At 40.6% G+C, this 25,342-nt stretch overlaps 1 protein-coding gene across 1 annotated transcript in view; it reads left to right on the top strand.

The window, feature by feature from the left end:
* LOC144242885 (S-adenosyl-L-methionine-dependent tRNA 4-demethylwyosine synthase TYW1) overlaps positions 1-25,342 on the top strand; it is a 199,107-nt gene that overhangs the window by 156,075 nt on the left and 17,690 nt on the right. The window contains exons 14-15 of the mRNA XM_077777913.1: positions 9,243-9,353; positions 19,104-19,271. Coding sequence (XP_077634039.1) covers positions 9,243-9,353; positions 19,104-19,271 — 279 coding nt within the window. The remainder of the gene's footprint in view (positions 1-9,242; positions 9,354-19,103; positions 19,272-25,342) is intronic.

Raw genomic sequence — 25,342 nt, 5'->3', positions numbered from 1 at the left:
TACAGTAGTGTACTGTAAAAAACTCATGTATAAGTGGATCTGCGCAGTTCAAACCCATGCTCAAGGGTCAACTGTATTTTGCTTTACATGCTTTTTAGATTTATCTATGTTGTTGTATACAGCTGTAGTCTATTTCATTGCTATATTTCATTATGTGAATATGCTACAATTAATCTGTTTTACTGTTGAAGAATAGTCACATCATTCCAATTTTTGGCTATTACAGATAATCATACTAGTAATATTCCTGTACATGTTTTCTGGGGTATGTATGTGCTTGATAATGTTGGCTGTGGAGTTGCTGGGTCATTTGGTTTGCACGCATTCACCTTTAGTACATAATGCCAAACAATTTCTAAAGTAATGTATGAGCTTATACTCCTAATAGCAGTGTGGACCAGTTGTTCTTTCTTCATCCTTGCCACCAACTGGTTTTGTCATTCTTTGAGATAATGTTTTCTTGTGGATCTAATTTGCATTTCTGTTGGGTCGCCTGGGTGGTTCAGTCAGTTAAGCCTCCAACTTCAGTTCAGGTCATGATCTCATGGCTTGTGAGTTCAAGCCCCGCGTCTGGCTCTGTGCTGACAGGTTGGAGCCTGGAGCCTACTTCAGATACTGTGTCTCCCTCTTTCTCTACTCCCCCCAGCCCCCAATGCTCTGTCTCTCTCTCTCTCTCTCTTTCTCAGAAGAAAAAACAATAAGTATCTGTTTATTGGTCATTTGAATCCCCTATTACGAGAAGGATACTTGTTTCCAGGTTAGTGTTCTCTGTGATTAAACCATAAAAACCACTCTTATTCAAGGCCATACAAGAACATTGATGGCTTTTGTTAATTTTTATTTTGCATTATCTTTTTCTAATTGGTTTGCAAGAGTTCTATATATATTGTAGATGTGAGTAAATATCTTTTTTCACTCTGTAGCTTATCTCTTTCTTTTATCATATCTTTTGATAAGGAAAAGTTGCTAATTTTAATGTAGTCCAGCTAAACATGCTTTCTTTTCTGTTGAGTGTATTTTAAACTGTTGAAGAAAGTCATAAAAAAAAAAATAGCTCTACCAAAGAAGTATGGCTTTGGGTATTGGGAGATGATCTCCTGATTCTCAGAATATCCTATCTGATAGGAGTATCTTCATTTGCCTGGGGGCTTTGGCCACTGGACAGTCCAGAAATATGATTTATGTTGGAGGTTTTAGAACCTTATTAGTTTCATTATTAATTCCATTATTGGTTCCAATCTCCAAGGAACTAGTAACCAAAAGTATGTCCCTGAACCTCCAAGAGGGTCTGGAAAGCCAAGTTCTACCTTGTGGGCAGTAAGTGTGGAGGCCCAGTAAAAATTCATGTGGGATTTTCTGGTTGGTGATACTCCTGATGAGAAATTGGCTGTTCAGTTGAGGATCCCTTGTCTGTGCCCGTTGTTTGGTGCAAATATGTTTATAATTGTTATAGCTTGATGAATTAACTATTTTGTTAATATATAAGGACCTTTCTTGCCTCTTGTAGTAATTTTTTACTTGAAGTCTGTTTTGGCTATTATTAGCATATCCACCCCAGCTCTCTTTTGATTACTATTTGCATGGAATGTAATTTTCCCATCCTTTCACTTTCAACCTGTCTGTATCTTTGGATCTAAAGTGAATCTCTTCTAGACAGCATAGAAGTGGTTATTTTAAAAAAATATATTCTGTTTTTCAATGGGTAGTTTAGTCAACTTACATTTAAAGTGATTATTAATAGAGAAAGACTTGTACAATTTTTGTTTTCTTTATATTTTGCATCTTTTTTTATTTCTCATTTCCTCTAGTACTGCCATTTTAAAAAAATGTTTTATTTATTTCTGAGAGAGAGAGACAGTGTGATCAGGGGAGGGTAACAGAGAGAGGGAGACAAAGAATCTGAAACAAGCTCCCGGCTCTGAGCTAGTTGTCAGCACAGAGCCCAATGCGGGGCTCGAACCCACGAACCGTGAGATCATGACCTGAGCCGAAGTCGGACGCTCAACTGACTGAGCTACCCAGGCGCCCCTAGTACTGCCATTTAAAAAAATTATTTTTCCCGGTGTTCCTTTTGATTCTCTCTTCATTTTCTTTTTTGTATATATTTTTAGTTATTTTCTTAATAGTTCTGGAGATTACAACAAAGATGTCTAATTTTATAACAGTCTAGTTTGAATTCCTCCTAGATTAACATTAATAATAACCAAAAACTTTCTGTACATCTCTTGTCTTCCTCCTTCATGTTGTTAATTTCACAGGTTACATTTTTATACATTGCCTGCCCGTAACATAGATTTGTGGTTATTGTTTTGTATAATAATACAAATCACATGGGAAACAAAAAGAGGAGTTACCAACCAAAAATAAAATAATACTGTCTTTTATATTTATCAATGTAGTTACCTTTATTGGAGTTCTTTATTTCTACATATGGTTTCAGGTTGTTCTGATGTCCTTTCATGTCATCCTAAAGGACTCCCCTTACCATTTCTTCTAGGACAAGTCTGCTAGCTGAACTCCCTCAGCTTTTCTTCATCTGGGAGTGGCTTGGTTTCAACTTTATTTTTGAAGGATAGTTTTGCCAGGTATAATATTCTTGGTTGACAGTTTTTCCTCTCAGCAGTTTAGATATGTCATCCCACTGCCTCCTGACTACTATGATTGGTGATGGGAAATAAGAGAAATTGGCTTTTAATCTTATTGAGGATCTCTTGTACGTGATGAGTCACTTCTGTCTTGCTGCTTTCAAGATTTTTTGTCTTTTTTTAAAATGTTTATTTATTTATTTATTTTGAGAGAGAGAAAGAGAAAGTACATAGGGGAAGGGCAGAGAGAGGGGGAGAGAGAGAATCCCAAGTAGGCTCTGTACTGCCAGCGCAGAGTCTGATGCAGGGCTCAAACATACAAACCATGAGATCATGACCTGAGCTGAAATCAAGAGTCAGACACTTAAGCAACTAAACCACCCAGCTGCTCCTCTTTCTTTGTCTTTTGACAGTTTGATTATGTGTCTCATATGAGTCTCTTTGAGTTTATCATTTTTGGAGTTTGTAGAGCTTCTTGGATTTTATATTTTTGTTTTTCATCAAATGTTTGAAGTTTTTGACCATTCTCTTTTCAAATATTCCTTTTGCCATTTTTTTCTTTCCTCTTTTTTTTCGTAATGTGTATGTTACATACTTTGTGATGTTCTATGGGTCTTTAGAAAGAAATGTAAATAATAAGCCTACAATCATTCTTTTCCTTTTTGGGAAGTAAGCATTATTAGTGACTTGATGTGTTTCCCTTAAATGATTTCTTTGCCTGCTGGATCAGATTTTCTGCACTAAATCATATAATCTTGTCTTTGCCCTCTTTCCTTTATCTGAATTTTCAGTTGTTCATTAAGGTTGAAATTGGTTACTTTACTTAGAGAGTAATACAATCACAGTTTTCCTGCTTATCTTTGAACTTAATGAATGTTTCATTTGGTTGCATCATGAGTTATATCTTTGAGTTTATTTTCTCATTCTTTGTTTATTTGACTTATCAGATTGATACATTTTGTTTTATCTTCCACAGATAGTATAAAGCTTAGTTTAAAGCTGTTTCAACAACAGGCATGGTTTCTTAAGGAATTTGATAGGTTGCCCAACTTCTGGTAGAGGCATTAAATGTTCTTTGCTTTTAGAAACAATGGTCATCAGTGAGGGATTGTGTGTGTATTTTTTTTTAAGTTTATTTATTTTTGAGAGAGAGAGCGCGCGCGCACATGGGGCAGAGAGAGAGGGGGAGAGAGAATCCCAAGCAGGCTTCAGTGCAGAGCCCGACACGGGGCTCAATCTCACAAACTGCAAGATCGTGACCTGAGCCAAGATCAAGAGTCGGATGCTTAACCAGCTGAGCCACCCACGTGCCCCAGTGAGGGATTGTTTTAATTTTAGGTTGTTTTTTTTGGCTTTAAGTCATTCAGAATTAATTTTTCACAACCATACAATTCAGCCAATATTCAGTTTGGTTTTTTTTTTTTAATGTTTTATTTATTTCTAAGAGAGAGACAGCATGAGCAGGGAGGGTCAGAGAGAGAGGGAGATACAGAATCTGAAACCGGCTCCAGGCCCTGAGCTGGCAGTCAGCACAGAGTCCGACATGGGGTTCGAACCCACAAACTGTGAGATCATGACCTGAGCTGAAGTCAGACCCTTAACCGACTGAGCCACCCAGGCACCCCTCAGTTTGGTTTTTATAAATTGAGAAGACAGTGCAAAAGGCATCCATTGTTGGGTCTTAACCCCTGCTGGTTTCCTGGCTCCTCTCCTCTTTTGGCATTATTACCGTCACTAATTTTTCTGACTCTGGTTTTGTTTGTTTCTCAGAGTAGAATGTAAATTACACAACAATTGGCACTTGGCTTTGTTTGCCAGCACCTAGAATTGGGCCTGGCATAGAGAGGGACCCGGTGACTATTGATTGATGCCTGTGTGAACCCATGAATCTGTAGAGCTGCTGGCGGTGGTGGTGACGGTAGCTGAAATGTATTCATACCTTTCTTTGTGCCCGGCCATGTTCTAAGACCTTTGTTTCATAGTTCTTTTAACTTTACACGCATGCTACAAAATACTGATACTGGCACTCTCCCCATTTTACAGAGGCAGAGAGTGCCTGCCTGAGCTCACACAGTGGATTCCAGAACCAAGAGCCGTAGCTTACTTGTTACCCTGTGGTTCTTTTTTCCTCCTTTCTCCCAGCCTTCCTGACTACTCAGGCCTTTTCTACTTTGCACTTAAATCTTTCTCTGCCTCGGTTCCCTTTGATAAGCATTTTCTATTTCCCTTAGGCATTTTGACCTCAGTTTTCAGCCCATGCATTTTCAGTTCGTGTATTACTTCCCTCTAAGAAACAGCACAAGTTAAAACCCAAATTTAAAATCTGTCACGAAGATCTGATCTAAAATTTCGAGGTGAACATCTAGGTCTCTTGCTCGAGATCAACCACGTTTGGTGTGATATTACTTTCAAAATTCTGTTCCCATGTGCGTACCACCGGGGCAGGCTGGGGGGATCTTAGACCCTCAAACAGAAAATATATGAAATTATAAGATGCCAACTTCTTGACATTTTTGACAAATCACAGCCTTTTACATTGTGCATTGAACAGCAAGTAGCTGAACTGTTTACCTGAATTAAATACCTTCATCCTATTTTTATACTCTGTGGTATGACCCTGTACCTGTCCCTACTAGATAACGTGCCACATTCAGGAAATTCTGCAGTAATAACCTTTCCAGAACCCATGCAAATTAAAATTACTAAATCTACAAACTGAAAAAAATAAGCTTAATTCAAATGAAATGAATACAATCCAGTTTATACTCCAATTCTTTTTCTTTTTTAACAGAAGATAAGATAACAATGTTAAGTATTTCCTTTGCAAGGGAAATTCCAGCCTTCACCTTTCAAGCAACGTCTGAACCCAGTTTTTGTTTTAATCTAATCTAATCAGAGTCTACCACCCTTTTGTTCTTCTGTAGATCTTAGGAACTGCTTTAACTAATTTTAAACAGACTTTAAATAAAATCTCTGAAATGATTCCACTGAACAAGCTCCCCACAGACACAGCAAAACTCAGAATGCAATGTCGATAATTTGAAGTAAGCGAATCAAATCCAGTAACATTCCTTTTCCGGTAACCCCATAATGTTTCTCTTTGTAACAATCTGATTATAAGTATGCTATAGATAAAAAGGCATGAAAATTAGCTATTCCTGCTGATCAAAAGATAAGAAGAAAAGGAAAAGGAAAGCCATAAAGCGAATGGAAATATTTCCAAGACCTTTATAACAGCTCTCTTACAGCCAGAACATGTAAAGCATTTGAAGAAAACAACTAGTAGGAAAAAGACAGCCCAAGAGAGAAATATTGAAAACACTTGAACAAGTACTTCACAAAGGCCGGCCTCCAAATGGCCAGAAACATAATCAACTTCTTTAAATAATCAGGCAAATACAAAATAAGATACAAAATAAGAGAATATAAAAGTGGCAAAATTGAAAGACTGACAGCTCCAAGTGTAGCTAGGGAAGAGCAACAGCTGGAGCCCTGAGACCCTGCAGGTGAAAGGACTGCAGAATCACTTTGGAAACCAGGTTGACAAGATCTGCTGAAACGGCACCAATATACACATCCTGTGACCCAGCATGTCCACGCGTAGGCGCGTCCAAGAAAAATACGTGCTCTTGTGTGTCTCAAGAGTGAAGTGTAACAACACGGAGGGCAACACTATTTTGGTAGGACCCAAAGTGGAAAAACCCCAGCAACTTTCCCTAGTAGTATATTCATATAATGGAGATAACTGGCAGTGAGAATGTATCTGCAGCTGCGTACACCAGTATGGTTAATCTCACAAGCGTCAAATTCAGTGAAAGAAACCAGACCTGAAAGAGTGTAAGTTATAATAGCATTTTATGCAGTTTCCTGAAACAGGCAAAATTAAACTCTAGTGTCATAAAAGTACAACAGCACTGTTTTAGAACAGCTAAAAAGTGGAGATGATCCAGATGTCTATCAGCGGGGTCGAATGGTCGAATACACTGTTGTATATTCAAATGATGGACCACTGGCTAACGAAGAAAATGAGCAGAAGTCAACATGCAGCAACACGGGTGGATTTTATAAAAATGGTGGGTGACCGAAGCAAGACACAAAAGAATAGTGGTTCCATTTATATAAATTCCAAACTTTTTCAAAAGTCTAAAAGTCCAATGTTCACCTCCGGATATTAGGTATCTTTGGGACAGAGGGAGCGGCTAGCATCTGGGTGATGGGTATTTTCTTTACGTTAACCCCTTTCGCTGTACAGATGTGTCTTCTGTACCTTTCTCTTTGTATGTTTTGTTTCCCAATTTAAAAAGGTTTAGCAAAGTGAGAGACGGCCATACTACTAGGGTTCACATGCCCGCTTTGCTGTTTTCCAGCTGTGCGACTTTGGGACATTTATTTGACAGCTCGAGGCCTCGATTTCACAATAGTGATGTGAAGATAATCATCAAACCTATTTTGTAAGATTCGTTGTAAAGAGTGGACAAATGTTGGACTCTTGGCTACGATGTTGAGCACTTACAACAACAGCTGGCATGTAGTAAAATGCTGAGTAATTGCTGACTCCTGTTCTTCTTATTGTTGGTGTTATTGTTGGTACCATCGCCAGTTTCTTTGTCCAAAGGAATTACAAACTCCCACTGGAGTTAACATTATATTATAAATCTATCATAGCTCTCCATGTCTTGAGTTTTTGTTTAGGTCTTTCAGAAAAGTTTATTTTATTCAGTGTCCACGTTATTTTATAAACTAATCACTAGATATTTTATAGATGTATTTCACAGTTGTAAGTGGAATTTTCCTTGCCTTGTATTTCATAATTGGCTGTTGCTGGCATAGAGTCGCTAATACTTGTTAGGGCTTACTGCCATCAGGCTGGATTCTAAGTTCTACATGGATTGAAGCTTTTAATCCTGCGTAGGACCCCCATGTTACACAGGCTAGAAACTGAGAGCAGGGAGATGAAGATAGCTAAGTGTGTGGTCTGGCCCCAGCACCCATATTCACTCCCCTGATCATGCTAGGCTGTCCGTTTTTATACTTTTCCTTAACATAATTTTTTAGTTGATTTTCTTAGGTTTCCAAGAAGCCAGTTATATCATTTGCAAGCAATTATTTCTTGAGGAGTGTCCAGTAATTCTTGGTGCCTTGCCTTATTGCTTTGATTTTTAACTTTCAGGGAGGTGTTCATAACAGTAACAGAGTGGACATTCTTCTGTTAGTCTGACTAAATGGGAATGCCTGTATTTTTTATAAGCCACTGAGAATGACATTGACTATTTTCTGTTAAGGATGTAAGTTTTTTAATTGTTTAGTTTGCCAGATGGCTTTTGATTTGTTAATTGTTTTGTTTTCAAATTAGGGATGGCTTTTAAATTATATCAAATACCTTTGTGTACCTGTGAAGATGATCACATGTACTTTTCTTTGTTGAACTGTGTGACGAATTAATACATAGACACATATCAAATCACCTTTGCATTCCTAGAATTTTTAACATAGTGCTGAGTCTTATCTGCTAAAGTTTCTGTAAGATCTTGTATCTGTAAGTACAAGTGAGATTGGTCTGCCTTCTCTACCGTTTTTGTTAGGTGAATTCTGGCTATGTAAAGGGAATCTGGAAGATCTCTGTCTTTTCATGCATTATATACTATATTTTAAAATAATTTTTGAGGACATTTTCTGGTATGGCTGCCAAATACTGTTCATTGGAGATCTTTTCGTTTTGTTCCTTGCCGATCTCAAGTGTTTTCACTGATTATGGAACTCTTCAAACATAGACAGAAGTAGGGAGGTTGGTATCATTTTGTTCATCTCTCACCTCACTTCTTCTCTCAAGTATTTTGAGCCTTGCTACTTAAAGTACACTGTGCATTTTAGCTGGGAATTTGCTCCTGATGGATGTAGTCCTGCGCCCATGCGCAGATAGACGACACCACCTCTGCCCCACAGTACTGCTTATAGGCAAGCCCTAGATCCCACTCCCCACTCTTGCTTTAGATTTTAACCTCTTATTCGAGATGTTTCAATAACGCTTTGAACATTTGAAAAATTGTCTTGGGTCCTGGATGGGAGAGCTACAAAGTCAAAGGGCATAAACTTTTTTAAAGCCTTTGATGTCTGTTGTCTAATTGCTTTTCAGAAAACCACTACCTCTTTTGGTTAAGTGGTAAACAGATGACAGTACTGACAGTTCATTAATGTGACTTTGCTGCCAATAAGAGATTATTAAAATGTTAAGAAAGCAGGAAAGAAGACAAGAGTAGTTAGAAATTCTTATCATAAACACCTGAGTGATTGGTATGTGAAAGCCTGAAGGTTACTTGAATCAATTTTCAACAGTCTTAAACTTTTTGGCCAATTTACTGTTCCTTACTAAATCTAATTCAGTGTGTCATTTTCAAGAAACATTTGGGTGCCTAACAGCATTAGAGATTATGAGTGAGGAAAGATATATGCCAATATCTGTGATTTTAAGAGGCTGATGGGAATCTTACTATATTGTTTTCAATTTTTTCATCTTGCCACAAAATATAACTGGCTTATCGAAGTTCTGGCTGAATTTCACATTACCTGGGTTCTCTATGGGATTGAAGAAATTTCAGAGTCTTCCTAGGTGTGACTTCCACCAAGATAAAAACAAAGCTGGCTTTTCCTTTGTTTCAGCAACAGCGTACTGTGTACAGGCTGACTCTAGTGAAGGCGTGGAATGTAGACGAACTCCAGGCCTACGCTGAGCTGGTGTCCCTGGGGAGTCCCGACTTCATCGAAGTGAAGGTAAGCTCCTGCCGGCCAATGCCATCCCGCTTCCTGCAGTGCTCTGTTGCCGTGGTGAAGTTAGTACCTTATACAACTCTACAGGAGGTCCCACATGTTTTATTTATTCGTTCGGAAATATTAATCAGCAACCTGGCACTGTTCTAGGCAATGGGGATAATAACAGTAGAGACGGAGCCTTTGCTTATATTTATTCAGAGGTAGACAATCAATGCAAAATGAATAAAAACTACATAGCAACATTAATATGCTGAGAAATAAAATTTTGTTATAGTGAGGAATTGGTTGGCTTTAATATAAACTTTTAGGGGCACCTGGGTGGCTCAGTCAGTTAAGTGTCTGACTTTGGCTCAGGTCATGATCTCGTGGTTCTTGGGTTTAAGCCCTGCGTCAGGCTCTGTGCTGACAGCTCAGAGCCTGGAGCCTGCTTCGGATTCTGTGTCTGCCTCTCCCTCTGCCCCTCCCCACTCACACTCTCTCAAAAATAAACATTAAGAAACATTTTTTAATTAAAAAAAAATAAACTTTTATCATGGAACATTTCAAACATACACAGAAGTAGAGAGACTGGTCTAATGACCTCCATCCATTCATTACCCAGCTTCAAAAACTACCAGCTCACAACTGGTCTTGTTTCCGCTCTACCTCTGCCCATTTTCTCTGCCTTACCTAATTATTTTGAAGCAAACCCCCTCCCCCCCAGCCCACATTATAAGACTCATCTATGACTGTGTATGCCTCTAAAAGATACACACTCACTATAAACACTTATTCAGAATACTGTTCTCACAATTGACTAGTTTTAACAATTGTGTCTTAAGTACTAGAGATAGGAGGCTTCAGACTTGACTAACTATTTCTTCTTATTTAAACAGTATTTGTGTGGGGCGCCTGGGTGGCTTAGTCGGTTAAGTGTCCGACTTTCACTTAGGTCATGATCTCGCGGTTCGTGGGTTCGAGCCCCACGTCGGGCTCTGTGCTGACTGCCAGCTCAGAGCCTGGAGCCTGTTTCAGTCTGTGACTCCCTCTCTCTCTGACCCTCCCCTGCTCGCGCTGTCTCTCTCTCTCTCCTAGAAATAAAAACAAAACAAAACAAAACAAAAAAAACAGTATTTGTGAATCTGGATCCAAATAAGGACCGTTGACTGCAATTGGATTATTTCTTTCTTAAATTTCTTTTAATCTGTTAGTTCCTCTTTCATGTGTTCTCTCTCCTCTGCTCCCCTCTCCCCCATACCAGTAATTTTGTTGAAGAAAATGTATCATTTATCTTGGCTACTTCCCTATGTCCATTAGATTTTGCTGATTGCTTGTTCCTTTGCCCCCTGTATTTCCTGTAGGTTGGTAGTTAGATCAAGAGAAAATTGATCAGGTTGAGTGTGTGTGTGTGTGCACGCGCTTACAGTTTAAGATTATTTAGTTGGTGCTATTGTATACTTACAGCAGGAGACGGTAACATCTGGTTGTCCCTGGCCTGTTTTGGGCAGGATTTCTTTGGGATGGATGCCTGTAAGTAGATTGCTGTGCCAAAGGGCAGATATTGTTTTGATAGATATTGAGATGGCTCATCTCATGGAGGAGATGAGTTTTTTACGACTGATTCCTAAATAGTAGAAGCAGTGCAGTAATCAGGGGACCAGAGCATTTGGGGCAGATGGCACAAGTCAGGGGTCCCGTGTGATCTCAGGGGGGCAGTTGGAGTTGGCAGAGACACAAGATGTATCACAGAGGTGGGACGGGGCCAAATTTTGTTAGAACTTTCCAGCAAGAAGATTGGATTTTATACTAAGTTTAATGGTAAGCTTTTTGAATAGTAGGTATACTGGGTAAAAGTTTGAAGCTGAGAGTGATGTGGTCTGATGTATGGTTTTAAAAGCTCACCCTGCTGCTGTCATGGATTACAGAGCTCGGAGTGAGGGTAGTTATAAAGCAAGAGATGTTACGGCTTGGGGGAAGGTCATTGGGAATATAATTGGAGAGGAGTGGGTGCATTTGGGATAAATTGTGGAAGTAGTACCAATAGAGCTTGTTGCCAGATGAGATGCAGGCAGTGAAAGAACAAACGAAATCAAGAATAGCACCTGGATTTTGGCTTAAGCAGTTGTGTGGATGTGGAACAGTTCACTGAGGTGGAAAAGATGAGTGGAGGAGGGGAGGCAAGTTTGGGGAGCACTTTCACGAGTTCTCTGTTGGCCTTAATCATTTGAGAGATCTTTTAAATATCCACGTATAGGTTCAAATAGGCCAGAGGTTATATAAGCCTGGAGTTCTGGGGATAAGATGGGGCTGGCAGTAATCATTTGGAAGTCATCGGCATGCCATGGTAGTTCAAGCCATGGAGTGTTACGAGGCAAATGCCTTTTTTGGACAGCTAAGAATGCACAGAATGAGAAAAAGTGACCAGAAAATTTGCCCTGTCTCCCTCCAAAAGCCTGACTCTTGAGTGTATGTGTATGGAGTGGAATGTACTCTGTCATTTCAGAGGATAGTTCATTCTTACAGCTGTCTTTTAGTAAATTCAGCTTTCTGGTGGTACGCCTCCCGCCTGGAGGGGTGGGGAGGTGCGAACAGATGAAATATTGCTATCTGAGTGTTCAGCACTTTATTCCTAGTCAGGTCAAAGACACTCTTTTCTTTTGAAATTGCTCTTAATTTTAAAAGGCTACTCTTGGCCAGAACGCTAATGATTCAGAGATGCAAACTACATCTGCAGTATATGTGTCGGCTTAAGAAAACCTTGCCAATGTCAGGGATTAATGGTGTTTTAATTTATGATTTGGCTATTAAAGAGTGCTATCTCCAGTGATGTTGGAGTAAAACTTCCATTATAAAGCAGGTTGGCTGGATCACACGGTCACCTTTTTTCTCCCTCCCTCCTTTCCTTCCTTCCTTCTTTGTAGTCATGTTTTCTATAATGCATAACATATTTTGCAGTCTGAAAAGAATCACCTGGTATTATTTTTAAAAGAAAGATGGCTGCTTTGTAAACAGTAGAATTCTGTGATGGACATTTTTTAGTTTGACAGACTCTTAACATAATGCCCTCTGTCTACAGCTGAGATGTTATAATAACATAGTTTCTTTCAAACAAGATTTCCATTTTTCTGTTTTACCCCTTCATTCAACAGATACCTTTCAGCTCTTTCTATGTGCTAGGCCTCATCAAGGCACCAGAGATAGACAATTTGATATGGATATGCTATTTGGGAAATGTATGGTCTTATTCAACAAGGCCAAGTCTACAGAAGTAAAAATCAGCCACTTGGAGAGATTTTATTTAAAAGTTCTTGAAGAAATGTATAATATAATCACACAAAAACTATCTTACGTNGTTTCTCCACATCCTCGCCAGCATCTAGAGTTCTCTGATTTGCTCATTTTAGCCACTCTGACTGGCGGATCAGCTTGTTTCTTATAGAAGGCCTGAGAAAGAGAGAGAGAGAGATGCCCTCTGTTAGTGGTTAGTGCACCTGGGCCACTGAGGACTGGGTCTCCTGCTTTGTTAAATTCAGCTCTCATTTGTCCTGCAGGGTAATGAAGTATCTTCCTTTTACACTGACGTAGCAAAAGGGATATTTGCGGAACATAGTGTACTTCAGAAACAGAACAAGTTATAGAATGAAATTTATTATTTGATTATATGGTTTTACAGGTTTATTTATTTTGAGAGCATGAGTAAGGGGAGGGGCAGGGAAAGAGGGAAGGAGAGAATCCTAAGCAGGCCCTGTGCTGTGAGTCTTGACTCAGGGCTCCAACTCACAAACCGTGAAATCATGACCTGAGCCAAAATCAAGAGCTAGATGCTCAACCAACTAAGCCACCCAGGTGCCCCTGATTATATTTTTTAACACTATATGTTTGGATATAGTTATATAAGAAAAGTATGGGAGGATTATATCAGACTGTTCACAGCGTTGTAATTTGGAAGAAGGGCAAGGAAAGGCATAATAATTTTATTTTTCATGTTTCCTTGCCGTGCAAATTATTATAGTGAGTGGGCATCATTTTTGTAATCCCAGTGATTGAAATGAAATCAGTAAAGGAGAAGACAGGCTTTCCTGTTCAATAGAGTTAAACTATTTCAGTCTGAAAAGCATTTTCATTGTTGTTGTTGTCTTAGTAGTTAAATTTAAATTTGGGGGCGGGGGGGGCGGCGCTTGGGTGGCTCAGTGGGTTGAGTGTCTGACTCTTGATGATCTCAGGATCATGGGATCCAGCCCTGCATCCCGCTCCATGCTGAGAGTGGAGCCTGCTTGGGTTTCTCTCTTACTTGTTCTCACTCTCTCTCTTTCTTGCTCTCTCTCTTCCCTCCTCCCTCCATCCCTCCCCCTGCACTGAGTGCAAATGCACGTTCTTTCTCTCTCTCATTCTCGCTCTCTCTAAAATTAAAAAAGTTAAAAATTTTCTAAATTGGAGGAGTTTTAAAAATAATAGTAACAGGGACACCTGGCTGGCCCAGTTGGCAACTCTCGATCTCCAGGTCATGAGTTTGAGCCCCACATTGGGGTTAATGATTACTTAAAATAATAAAATAAAAAAAATCATAACAGTAAAAACGCTCTCTGAAAAACATTTGATGAGAGCTAGCAATATGCTGGGCTAAGTAACCCTCTAAAAACAAACACTTAGCAGTAACTGTGTTATGATAAACATACTTTTGAGAGCATAGCCATTGTCGGGTCTGTAAGGGAGTTCCTTTGAGGCTCAAAAAAGAGAGAGACCGCCCTGGCAGTACACTGTAGCCCTAATAGAGATGGGACTTGGGTTTAAAGGATGGAACAGTAGGCCCTTTCACCTTCAGTGAGAGCACAAATTAGGACAGAATGGCCCCTGGAAGCTTGTCTTTCACCTATGCTCTTGCTTTAAAAAAAAAAAGAAAGAAAAGACAAAGAAAAGTGTCCCAGGGCCTGGCATTAAAAATGGAACAGTACCTCATGGTCATGTAAATAAATGTCGCGAAGATAGGGGCGCCTGGATGGCTCAGTATGTTGGGCATCCAACTTCGGCTCAGGTCATGATCTCACGGCTTGTGGGTTCAAGCCCCGCGTCAGGCTCTGTGCTTACAGCTCAGAGCCTGGAGCCTGTTTCGGATTCTGTGTCTCCCTCTCTCTCTGACCCTCCTCTGCTCAAGCTGTCTCTCTCTCTCTCTCAGAAATAAATAAAACATTAAAAACAAATTTTTTTTTAAATACAAAAAAAAGAAGATAGGAAATTGATAACACAAATTGACCCTAGGCTAGGGACGTTCCTGGTCTCCCTGCAAAAGCAAACAAGTGCTGGTCGTGTCGTGTGTTTTCTAGGTGTGTGCAAGCGTGCATACACAGGGCTCTCTCCTTATCTATATGCCAGAGCCTCACGGGAAATGGGGAAGGGCACAGCTTTGATATACTCTGAAAAAGTACTGATGTAGATCCTCTCAGAATCTAAATTTTTTCAGTATTAGAATTAGAATAATAGTATCCCTTTAGTAGGTTTGTTTTGAGAATTCGGTGGGATAATGTATGCCTGGATTCAGTAAATGTTTGGATCACTTTTCATGAAGCACATTTATTTAAACTAAATCAATAGAAGCTAAATCTTTATTTTATTGGTTCCCCCTTTTCTTTCATTGCTAGCCTGATAAACTATTTTTCTGTCTGCTTCCCTGTAAATGAACATACATTTTAGTTTCATTAGGCTTAAATAGGCCTTTATTTGCTAGCCCAAGAATCTTAGTGATCATTATTTGCCTGCTTGTTTGTGAAAATGTGTTTCACGTTCTGAACATCTGCCTTATTGAAAAACTTTCATAGCACAATCTATTTGTAAATGAAATACTGTCTTTATATTCTCTGCCTTGCATTGCACCTTGAGAATAGCAAGTGCTCTGTAAATATTTGTTGTCAGATGATTTAAACTTATTTTATACTGTTGGCACTGAAACTCTCTTCAGAGCTCAATCTTTGTAGCGTGCGTTTTGCAAAACAAATGCTTTAGCCTGACCTCACTGTCTTTCTCTAGACAAAGGTAAGGAATATTACCAGTTATTCATGTAGCAGTCCCTGACTGGTGTTCCTCAGTTGCTTTGTCTTCAGGCATTAAAGAGTGGGCGGGGGTGGGGGGGGTGAAGAGTAGAAAAATCCAGAATAATGTGAATGAAATTTTATATTAGAAAAGAGTTCTGGAATTTAATGTCATATAAAATATGTGACTTGATCTCTAGGTCATTCAGCATAGATTGATTGGAGGTACAGAGAAGAACAGAGCATAGCCCCTGCCTGTACAAGCTTGGAATTTACACACATAATTATACGAGTTGGTAAAAGCTATGTACCGGATATGATGAACTTGGGATCAGGTTAGGCAGGGCTTCCTGAACAAAGATTAAAGAGATGGTGGGGAATTTAGCCAGGTAAAGACTGGATGCTGAGGAAGGCAGTCCACTGAAGAAGGCCTCGTGAGTGGCTCAGTTGGTTGAGCACCCAACTCTTGGTTTTGGCTCAAATCATGACCTCACCGTTTGTGGGCTCTAGCCCTGCATTGAGTTCTGTGCTGACAGTGCAGAACCTGTTTACGATTCTCTCTCTCTCTTTCTCTCTCTCTCTCTCTCTCTCTGAAAATAAATACATAAATAAACTTAAAAAAAAAAAGGCCTCATGCGCCATGCTGAGACACTTGGGCTCTTTTCTGTTTGGTTTTGGTTTGGTTTGGGTTTTTTTTGTGTGTGGGTGGGGGTGAGGGAAGAGCTCTTGAAACATTTTTGGGATAAAGGAGTGACATGTTTTGGGTATATTGTGCAAAAAGTCATGAAGACAACAACATTTCTCATTAGACTATAAGAGACAAAAACAAGGAGCACCTGGGCGGCTCAGTCAGTTAAGCGTCCGACTTCAGCTCAGGTCATAATCTCATGGTTCGTGGGTTTGACCCTCATGTCAGGCTTGGTGCTGACAGCTCAGAGCCTGGAGCCTGCTTTGGATTCTGTGTCTCCCTCTCTCTCTGCCCCTCACCTACTCGTGCTCTGTCTCTGTGTTTCTCTCTCAAAAATAAATATTAAAAAAAAATTTTTTTTATAAAACAATAGGAGTCTTTTGATGTTCAGTTTAATTAGAATATCAGACAGCCAAACTTCCAAAATACTGCTCTTCCACCAGACCTTGAATCCCCACATGAAGTGTCCAAGCAGCCAGTAAAGGACCTTATGGCCTCCGTGTCGTACAGCAGAGTGATCCGTCCGAAAGGCACCAGTGTAATGGTGTGGGTTAAGCTTTTCACTACAAACCCAGGGGTGCATAAGTGATTTTGTTCTTGAGGAGCTTTCTCTGGGTCTGCTTGCCACTCCTCAACCTGTAGATTGCGAAGTGAGTGTTTTTCAGTTGCCACACTGTACCCATCTGTTTTCTTGAGTTCATTCTTTTTTCAAAGTTGTGACGGGACAACTTGGTGCTGGTGATGGATGAATGGGGGGCAGGGTGGTGGTGGGATGAGAAGGTGACAGATAGCTGTGATGTCATAGAAAATGAAGCACTTATAATAAATTTTTTTTTTTATTGTTTTATTTATTTCTGAGAGAGAGAGTGTGTGAGCAGGGGACGGTCAAAAAGAGAGGGAGACAGAATCCAAAGCAGGCGGCAGGCTCTGAACTGTCAGCACAGAGCCCGACGAGGCTCGAACCCATGAACCGTGAGATCATGACCTGAGCCGAAGTCGGACGTTCAATTGACTGAGCCACCCAGGCGCCCTGAAAATGAAGCATTTTTAGACAGTCTAGGTAAAGCGTGGTCGGAAATAAAGTCAGGGCAAGTCAGCCATTTGACTGTAGCGTAGAATGCAGTAGCCAGAGCAGAGAGGGGAGCGCCAGCTGTGGGGGAGGGCTCAGGGGTTTCTGGAGGTGACTCCATAGGCTAATTCACGGGCCCATTCCTGTCACAGAGGCTCAGAAAGCTAGCCACACTGCCTACCCCAAAGGACTTTGCCTGGCTAAAATGAGAACTTTTATGTGAAGAACTTGGTTCTTCACGTGCATGGGAATGTATTATGTGAAGGCCTAGTAATGAAGCACGACTCTCATTCTCTCATTTCCTTCACAAACCCAATCTGTCTTTGATGTTTCACAATTTATTACTGGTGAATAAGAAATAGTAAAATATTTTCCAGAGCTATTGTCATAAATACAAGATCTTATCTAAAACCTCTGTTTAAAGAAGCTTTTTAAATATAAAACATAAGTTCCTTTGAATTAACTACTATGTACATGCTTTTTCATATAATTCACGTTATCATAAAAAGTATTTAAATTGAAGTAAGGTTCGTTTTTATGACTCATTTGACCTGTCAGTAAATCATTTTTGTGTTTGGTATACATTCGGGTAAGTTGAGCACAATTTTTCAGCCATTCCTAAAGGTTTTTGGAGCTATTGTATTACTTGCTTTTTTTTTTTTTTTTTAATCCATCTGAAACTCAAACTTGGTTTAATGAATTTTATAAAATCACTGGGCTGACAGAGACGATGTTTGTTATAGCTAAGCTGGGTTGCCTCTAGTTTATGCTTAGCAAAGGTCATCTCGGTTTAGCATGCCGGGATTTTTCTTGAGTAGCCATCCGGAGTAGAGCATTTTGCAAAGTTCATCTCAGTCTTCAGCCAATTCCCAGCCCTGAGTGCTTGCTCATCCGTGGGGTTTTTATTCAGTGGTATCCTATCCACTCCACTCTGTGTGTGTGTGTGTGTGTGTGTGTGTGTGTGTGTGTATGTGTGTGTGTGAGAGAGAGAGAGAGACAGAGAGAGACAGAGAGAGACAGAGAGAGAGACAGAGAGAGAGACAGAGAGACAAAGAGTGGGAGTGCATGTCTTTTTATTTTAGTTATTCCCTCCTTAGTAGCAACATATCTAGAATATTCAAAACACTTGTCAAGAAAGTTTGACTCTGGAGTATTTAAAGAGCCTGCAGAATGAAGGTACTAACTCTTATTATCAGAAAATGTATCATTACGTAACTTACCAAATAGAGAAACTTGATTCTGAAACTTTGGGGTCCTATATGAGTGGGCTGTCAGGTAGAGTTCTAAGGAGTTAGATTTACCATACCACATATTTACAACTCAGAAATTTCTGTAGAGGTGAGATGCCTGTGTATGCATGTAAGTGTGTGAAAGGTATGCATGTGTAGCCACAAATGTATTTCCTGTTTGGCACAATCCTGTGTTTATACAAATCCATACACAGAAAGTCATCTCCTTAAAGAATACTTTCAAAGGGATCCCTAGCTGGCCCTTTGCAGAAGAATCTTACCCACCTTTATCAAACCTAAGTAGTATTGGAAATGGGGGGCTCATCTTAATTTTCCCAGTGAAGAAACTGTTCAGTGAATTTTTGTGAGCATCAACCATGCTTCAGTTATTAGTCTGGGAGATATATAATCTCTTGAGAATTAACCCCGTTACAGCAAATCAAGAGATCTGAATGAAAAGATGTATTATTGGTTCAAACATGTTGTTGGGCCTAGACAGCATAGGTTGTGACAACACGACCCAGTGTCCACGCACCTGCAGTCGCAGGGGGGAGGCCGTCAGCCTGGGAGCTCCGGCCCACTTATATGCGCTGCTAAGCAGATTTTATTGTCTCTCATTCACTGTTACTTTCTTCACTTTTGGACTGGATGGGGTGGGATGGGGTCGATGACCTCTAGAAGGCTCTCTGGCTCAGAAACTCTTACTAGATCTCATTTTAATTAGGTCTGTAATTGTCTCTCACTGTTGTCACACTCCCCCAGGGTGTCACCTACTGTGGAGAGAGTTCAGCAAGTAGTCTCACCATGGCCAACGTGCCCTGGCACGAGGAGGTGGTGCACTTTGTCCGCGAATTGGTGGCTCTCATCCCCGACTATGAAATTGCTTGTGAACACGAACATTCCAACTGCCTCCTGATAGCTCACAGAAGGGTAAGCGTAGCTCAGCTGTGCCTTCTCTCTGCTCCTTCCTTCTCTTTATTCTCCGCTCTCTTTATTATAGTGCATATCTGCCTGTTTGCTACCTTTCCGGAAAGAGACGTTAAAGAAGGCCCTCTCCGTTCTGTCTGTTGGGCTAACAAACCCTTTTGTTTCGTTCTTAGCCCTCAGCGAGGCGCTTAAAGTGCTTTCTGGTTTGCAGTTGGTGCATGCTGAAAAAGAAAAGCACAAAACACCCTCATCATAACCTCTAGTCCTTCCTCAGAATGACAAGAGAAAGCTGAAATAGTAGAAACCCCCGCAGATGACTTCCAGAAGAAATATTGAAGTGTTTATCAAATTTTAGATTGCTTTGAATCACAGCCTCTGGAGAAATTTTCCTGGAGTTTTGGTTTCCAATTTTCCCTCTTAGCGCTTTGATTAGACAGAATAAGTACCCAAATCTCACATATTTCTTATACCCAGCAAAGGAAAAATTCAGCTCTTGGTAAAGGTAGGCCATGAAAATAAGAAGGAAAGTCTACTAATCAGAAGGCCAGTGTTGGAGTAGTGATCGCAATATGTTCTTACAGAAGTATTTATACAGAAATAAAATGGCATCTGGGATTTGATTTAAAATAACAAGAGATGAAATTCCATGGGTGTGTGGATAGGATGACTGTTGTTAGGACTAGATGATGGGCACACAGAAGTTTGTTATACTACTCTGCTTAGTTTTCTGTCCAAATTCTCCATTACTAGGTACTTTTATTTTTTTTTTTAAGTAGACATGGGGCACCTGGGTGGCTCAGTCAGTTAAGTGTCTGACTTCAGCTCAGGTCATGATCTCACAGTTCATGGGTTCAAGACCTGCACCGGGCTCTGCTCTGTCAGTGTGGAGCCTGCTTGGGATTCTTTCTCTCCCTCTCTCTCAAAATAAATAAACTTCAAAACAAAAGTGGGCATGGAAAGGAACTTGAGGGTGTTACACTAAGTGAAATAGGTCAGGCAGAGAAGGACAGATACCATGTTTTCATTCACATGTGGAACAGGAGAAACTTAACAGAGGACCATGGGGGAGGGGGAGGTGGAAAATAGTTAAGGAGAGGGAGGGAGGCAAACCATAAGAGACTCTTAAATACTGAGAACAAACTGAGGGTTGATGGGGGTGGGAGAGAAGAGAAAATGGGTGATGGGCATGGAGGAGGGCACTTGTTGGGATGAGCACTGGGTGTTATATGGAAACCAACTTGACAATAAACTATTTTTAAAAAGCAGAAAAAAGACATGGATGAACCCTAAAAACATTATTCTAGGTGGGGGGAAAAAAAACCAGACACAAAAGGGCACATTGTATGATTGTACGAAATATCCAGACTAGGTGAATCCATAGAGATGGAAAGGTTGGTGGTAGCCAAGGGCTGGGGGAAGAGCAGACTAGGAAGTGACTGCTAGTAGGTGTGGGATTTCTTGGGGGGATGATGAAAATATTCTAGAATTATAGTGTGGTGTTGGTTGCCCATCTTTGAAACTAATCCAAAAGTTACTCAATTATACACTTTAAAAGGCTGAATATTATGGCCTGTGAATTATATCACAACAAAGATAGATTAATACCAAAATGATAATAAAGGATAAGGATGGGCTACCTTTTCTTATATAAGTTCTTTTTTATGCAAATAAAGTCAGGCTCAATTTGAACATGAAAGACTCCGTTTGTTCTCCCCAGAAACCTAAATGACTTCCTGAACAGCTTCTCAAGTTAATGACATTTAATAATGCGAGATTTGCTCAAAATATCACATCCTGTAGTGTCAATAACCATGAGGTTAAAAGGCTCTCGCGCTTTGGTTGCAGTTAGATTGTATGTAGCTGACTTGTGGTCTATCAGATATAAGTATTTAGACAGAAGAATATGTTCTGGAACATCAAGGAACAAAGAAATAAAGGCCACCTGGCACTTGAAATGTTAATTATAGCTACAAAGCTAATCAACTCACAAAGCAAATCTTAAAAATTAAAGCCAAAGACCTAATTTTATTTTCTAGTTTTGCATTCACAGTTAACCCTTTCAGGTAAGATAGTGCCTTTAAAACAATTATTTGAGAGTCGCCTGGGTGGCTCAGTCAGTTGGGCATCCAACTCTTGATTGTGGCTCAGGTCAAGATCTCATGGTTTGTGGCATTGAGCCCTGTGTCCGGCTCTGCGCTGGCAGCACCGAGCCAGCATGGGATTCTCAGTCTCCCTCTCTCTCTCTCTGCCCCTCCCCTGCTCAGGCATGCACACACATGTGCACACGCACTCTCCCTCTCTCAAAATAAATAAATAAGCATTTAAAAAAATTATTTGATTAAAGGGGCAGTGCTCTGGGAATAATCCTGACTCTGGTGGTAAAGTTCTTTCTCGCTCCATTGACACCTCAGTGACCTCCCATTGCTTTTAGCATGAAAATCAAAGCCCTTAATGTGACCCTAGGGCCCTGCCTGATGAGGCTGTCTACCTCTCCAGCTGCTTCTTAAACTGCTCTTCCCTCTCTTTCTGCACTTCCTTTATTTTCTCAGACACAGTAGGTGTTACTTTGGAATTATCTACTCTTTTCTTTTCTTTTTTTTTTTTTTTTAGTGGTGGCACTAGAAATGACTATATGATGCTTGACTAATCAAAGTATAATGTTAAAGAATACTTTTACCCTCTACCTGCAATGCAAGGGTCTTAGAACACCTTATTAACCTCCATTTTTCCCTTCCCAACTCAACACGCTGTTATTGTTGTGTACATTAATTACAAATGTGTGTATGGAGAATATTGTTACTGCTGTATGTAGTCACTATTCATTTAGATTTACCTGCATCTTTACCGCTGTTTTGTGCTCTGTTCCTTTCTTCATTTTTGACCCTCCAAATGGGATTGTGTTCTTTCTGCCCCCAAAAGACTTTTTAAAATTTATTTTAGTGGGCATCTGCTGATGGAAAATTCTGTTCTTTTTGGTCTGGAAATGTCTATTTTGGCTGGGTATAAAATTCTATGTTGACATTTGTTGCTTTTCAACACAATATAATCTCTTATCTTTTAAATTCCATTGATAAAGTAAGTAAGCTGTTGGTCTGTTGCATCTTTTCAGATAATCTTCCATTTTCATCCTTCTGGTTTCTTTTCATGGTCCTGCCCATATCAACAGAGAGTTCTCAGAAGGTGCCAAACAAACAACTGAAATTTTAGTGTGATAAATGCAATAACAGACAAAGCTGCAAGGTACAAGCCAACATGAGGAGACAGTCTGAGCTTGACCTTCATTTTTTCATGTTTGTTGTGTACCCAAGGCACTATGCTGGGTCCTAAGAATACAAACCTGAGTTAAAAAAAAAAGAAAGTCCCTGCCTTTAAGAATGGTCTAACAGACGGGGTGCCTGGGTGGCTCAGTCGCTTAAGCATCTGACTTCAGCTCAGGTCATGATCTCATGGTTTGTGGGTTTGATCCCCGCGTTGGGCTTTGTGCTGACAGCTAGCTCAGAGCCTGGAGCCTGATTGATTCTGTATTTCCCTCTCTCTCTGACCCTTCCCTGCTCACACTGTCTCTCTCTCAGAAATAAATTTTAAAAAAAGAAAAAAGAGTGATTTAACAGAAAAAAAAAAGATAACTATCAAAACAAACAAATGCCTCGGAGTTTTATCAGAGCAAGATGGAAGAGTAGAATTGAGCCCAAGGGGGCATAGTTGGAAACATACGGTACTATCAGGAGAGGTTTCACAGAGGAGTTGCTGTTTGACTGGATGTTCAATGACGGCCCAGGTAGGAAGGACATTTAAGCAGAAAACAGTCTAAGAAAAGGTCCACGGAGAAGTGCAGAGGCCTGGCACATTGGGAGAATGAATAGTTTGGTATGGCCTGAGGTCAAGAGGAGGATTGAAGGGAATGGAAGGGGGTGATTCGGCAGGGGCAAGAGCACTGATGGCACTGAATGGCATCCTAATGTGCTGTTTCCTATACAGCATGGACAGGAACTGAAGGGTTTTAAATAGGAGAAGTGACACAATCAGATTTGAGTTTCAGAAAAATTTCTCTGGCAATATTACAGAGGATGAATTGCAAGACTATACTACAGAGAAACCAGTTCAGTTCAGAATTGCTGTAATAGTCCCAACAGTCCGAGGGTAAAATGATGAGGATCTGAAACAAAGGGTATAAAGGGAGAGAGAGCAGAATGGTCAGGTATTAAATGCAGGCCACTCTCTTTCATCCTAGGTTTATTGTGGGCAGGTGTTGACTCATTACTGCCAAGTAGATGTAGAAGTTCAGGCTCCCCCCTCAGCCTCCATTGACCTATCGTGGGAGGCGAGCCTCGTTGTGGCTAATTTGGGGGATGCAAGTTCAGGCTCTCCCCTCAATAGCCTCTGATACCATTCTGATTAGGAAAGGAGGACCTGTTCCCCAGGGACGGTATGGGATGGACACAAGGGCCTACTTGTCCCCAGGCGGTGGTGAAAGTCTTGGCCCTATGCTAAGCTTCCTCTGTCCCCATCTGGCATGGGTACGGAGAGGTACCTTGCTACCACAGGTGGAGGTCAGTGCTCCCTGCAGGGTCTCCACTGAGACCACAGAGAGGGGCTGAGGTTGCTGGATCCTCCATCCCATCTTCTCTGACAGCTCCCCAGCAGTGAGGAGGGAGGGCAACGCTCACCATGGCTGGGCAAATGTGGAAGTCCGGGATCCCCACTCGCTGCTGACTGACTGGGGTGAGAATGAGGCATTTTTCTCATGGCCTCGGTTGGTTATTGTCTAAAAGTTTTCTGTCTTGCTAGGCTGCCCTTTTCCTCGTCCTTCGGCTAAGAAAAGCAGATTCTTTTGGCCCTGTAAGATCGTGTTTTTATTGTTTATGCCCATGGTGTTTCTGGATTGCAGACTTCAACCAGGCTCCTGGGCTTCAGCACCCAGCTGGATACAACCACTGTGTTGTTCCTCACATCCCAAGGTCCCTAGGTCCCTAACCAGTCTGCCTTCTCATATCTACCTTTATTTATTTATTTTTTTTAATGCTTTATTTATTTCTAGGAGAGAGAGAGACAGCATGAGCAGGGGAGGGTCAGAGAGAGGGGGAGTCACAGACTGAAACAGGTTCCAGGCTCTGAGCTGGCAGTCAGCACAGAGCCCGACAGGGGGCTCGAACCCACGAACCGCGAGATCATGACCTAAGCGAAAGTCGGACGTTTAACCAACTAAGCCACCCAGGCGCCCCTCATATCTACCTCTAAAGTCTTCTTATGTTTGCTTTATATATACTATTGAGGGATTTTAGCTGTATAGTGGGAGAAATGGGAAGAAGTACATTTCCTCCATTTTGTCTAGAACCAGAAGTCTGTGACCACACAGTTTTGACCTTTATGGGTTTGGGGTATAGTGTCTTCTCAGTGAACAGCATACTGGTCCACTTGGCACACTGTGGCCTAATGATCAAATTATTGGTAGATCATTTCCACATAAACTGATTTTCTTTATGTTAAAAGTGTCACCCAGTATGGTTACAAGGCTGCCCCTGCAGTGTTACTGGAAAGATTTTCCTGAACCTTCTGTGAAAACATCTTTGCCTGATCCTAAACAGAGCCTATCACATCCCATTTAATAAGTGGGCTAGCAGCTTACAGATGGATGCCTCTTTAAGGGTACTAAGAACAGAACTACAACCAAAATCCAAACAGAAGAAAGAAACAGAAAAAGACAAAATAAAACCTAAAGAATAGGTAAATCCATAAAACAAATCATTTAGTTCATAAATTGTTCCCTGCTATATTTTTGAAACACAGGACATCTCACAATGCACGTAAAAGAAAAACCTAGGTATTTTATTTGATTCCTAATGGCTTTCACAATTTAGGGCTTTTACAATTTTTCACAATTTTTAGCTTTGTTTCATGCCTCTCCCAACCCCAGCCCTTCACAAGGTGCTCCCATAATTCTTTCCTCTGCATTTGCCCAAGGTAGGCATTCTTCTGCCAGAAATGTATTCACCACCCTGCCCCATCTCAGTTCACCGGCTGAATTTCTGCTCCTTAAAACTGTAAAACAAACCTCCTTGTGGGGAAGGGGGGGG

This window comes from Crocuta crocuta, unplaced genomic scaffold, assembly GCF_008692635.1.
Source record: "Crocuta crocuta isolate KB4526 unplaced genomic scaffold, BGI_CrCroc_1.0 scaffold217, whole genome shotgun sequence".
NCBI classification, from domain to species: Eukaryota; Metazoa; Chordata; class Mammalia; order Carnivora; family Hyaenidae; genus Crocuta; species Crocuta crocuta.
The sequence above is the reverse complement of the archived record's forward strand: the minus strand, read 5'-3'. Positions and strand labels throughout refer to the sequence as shown.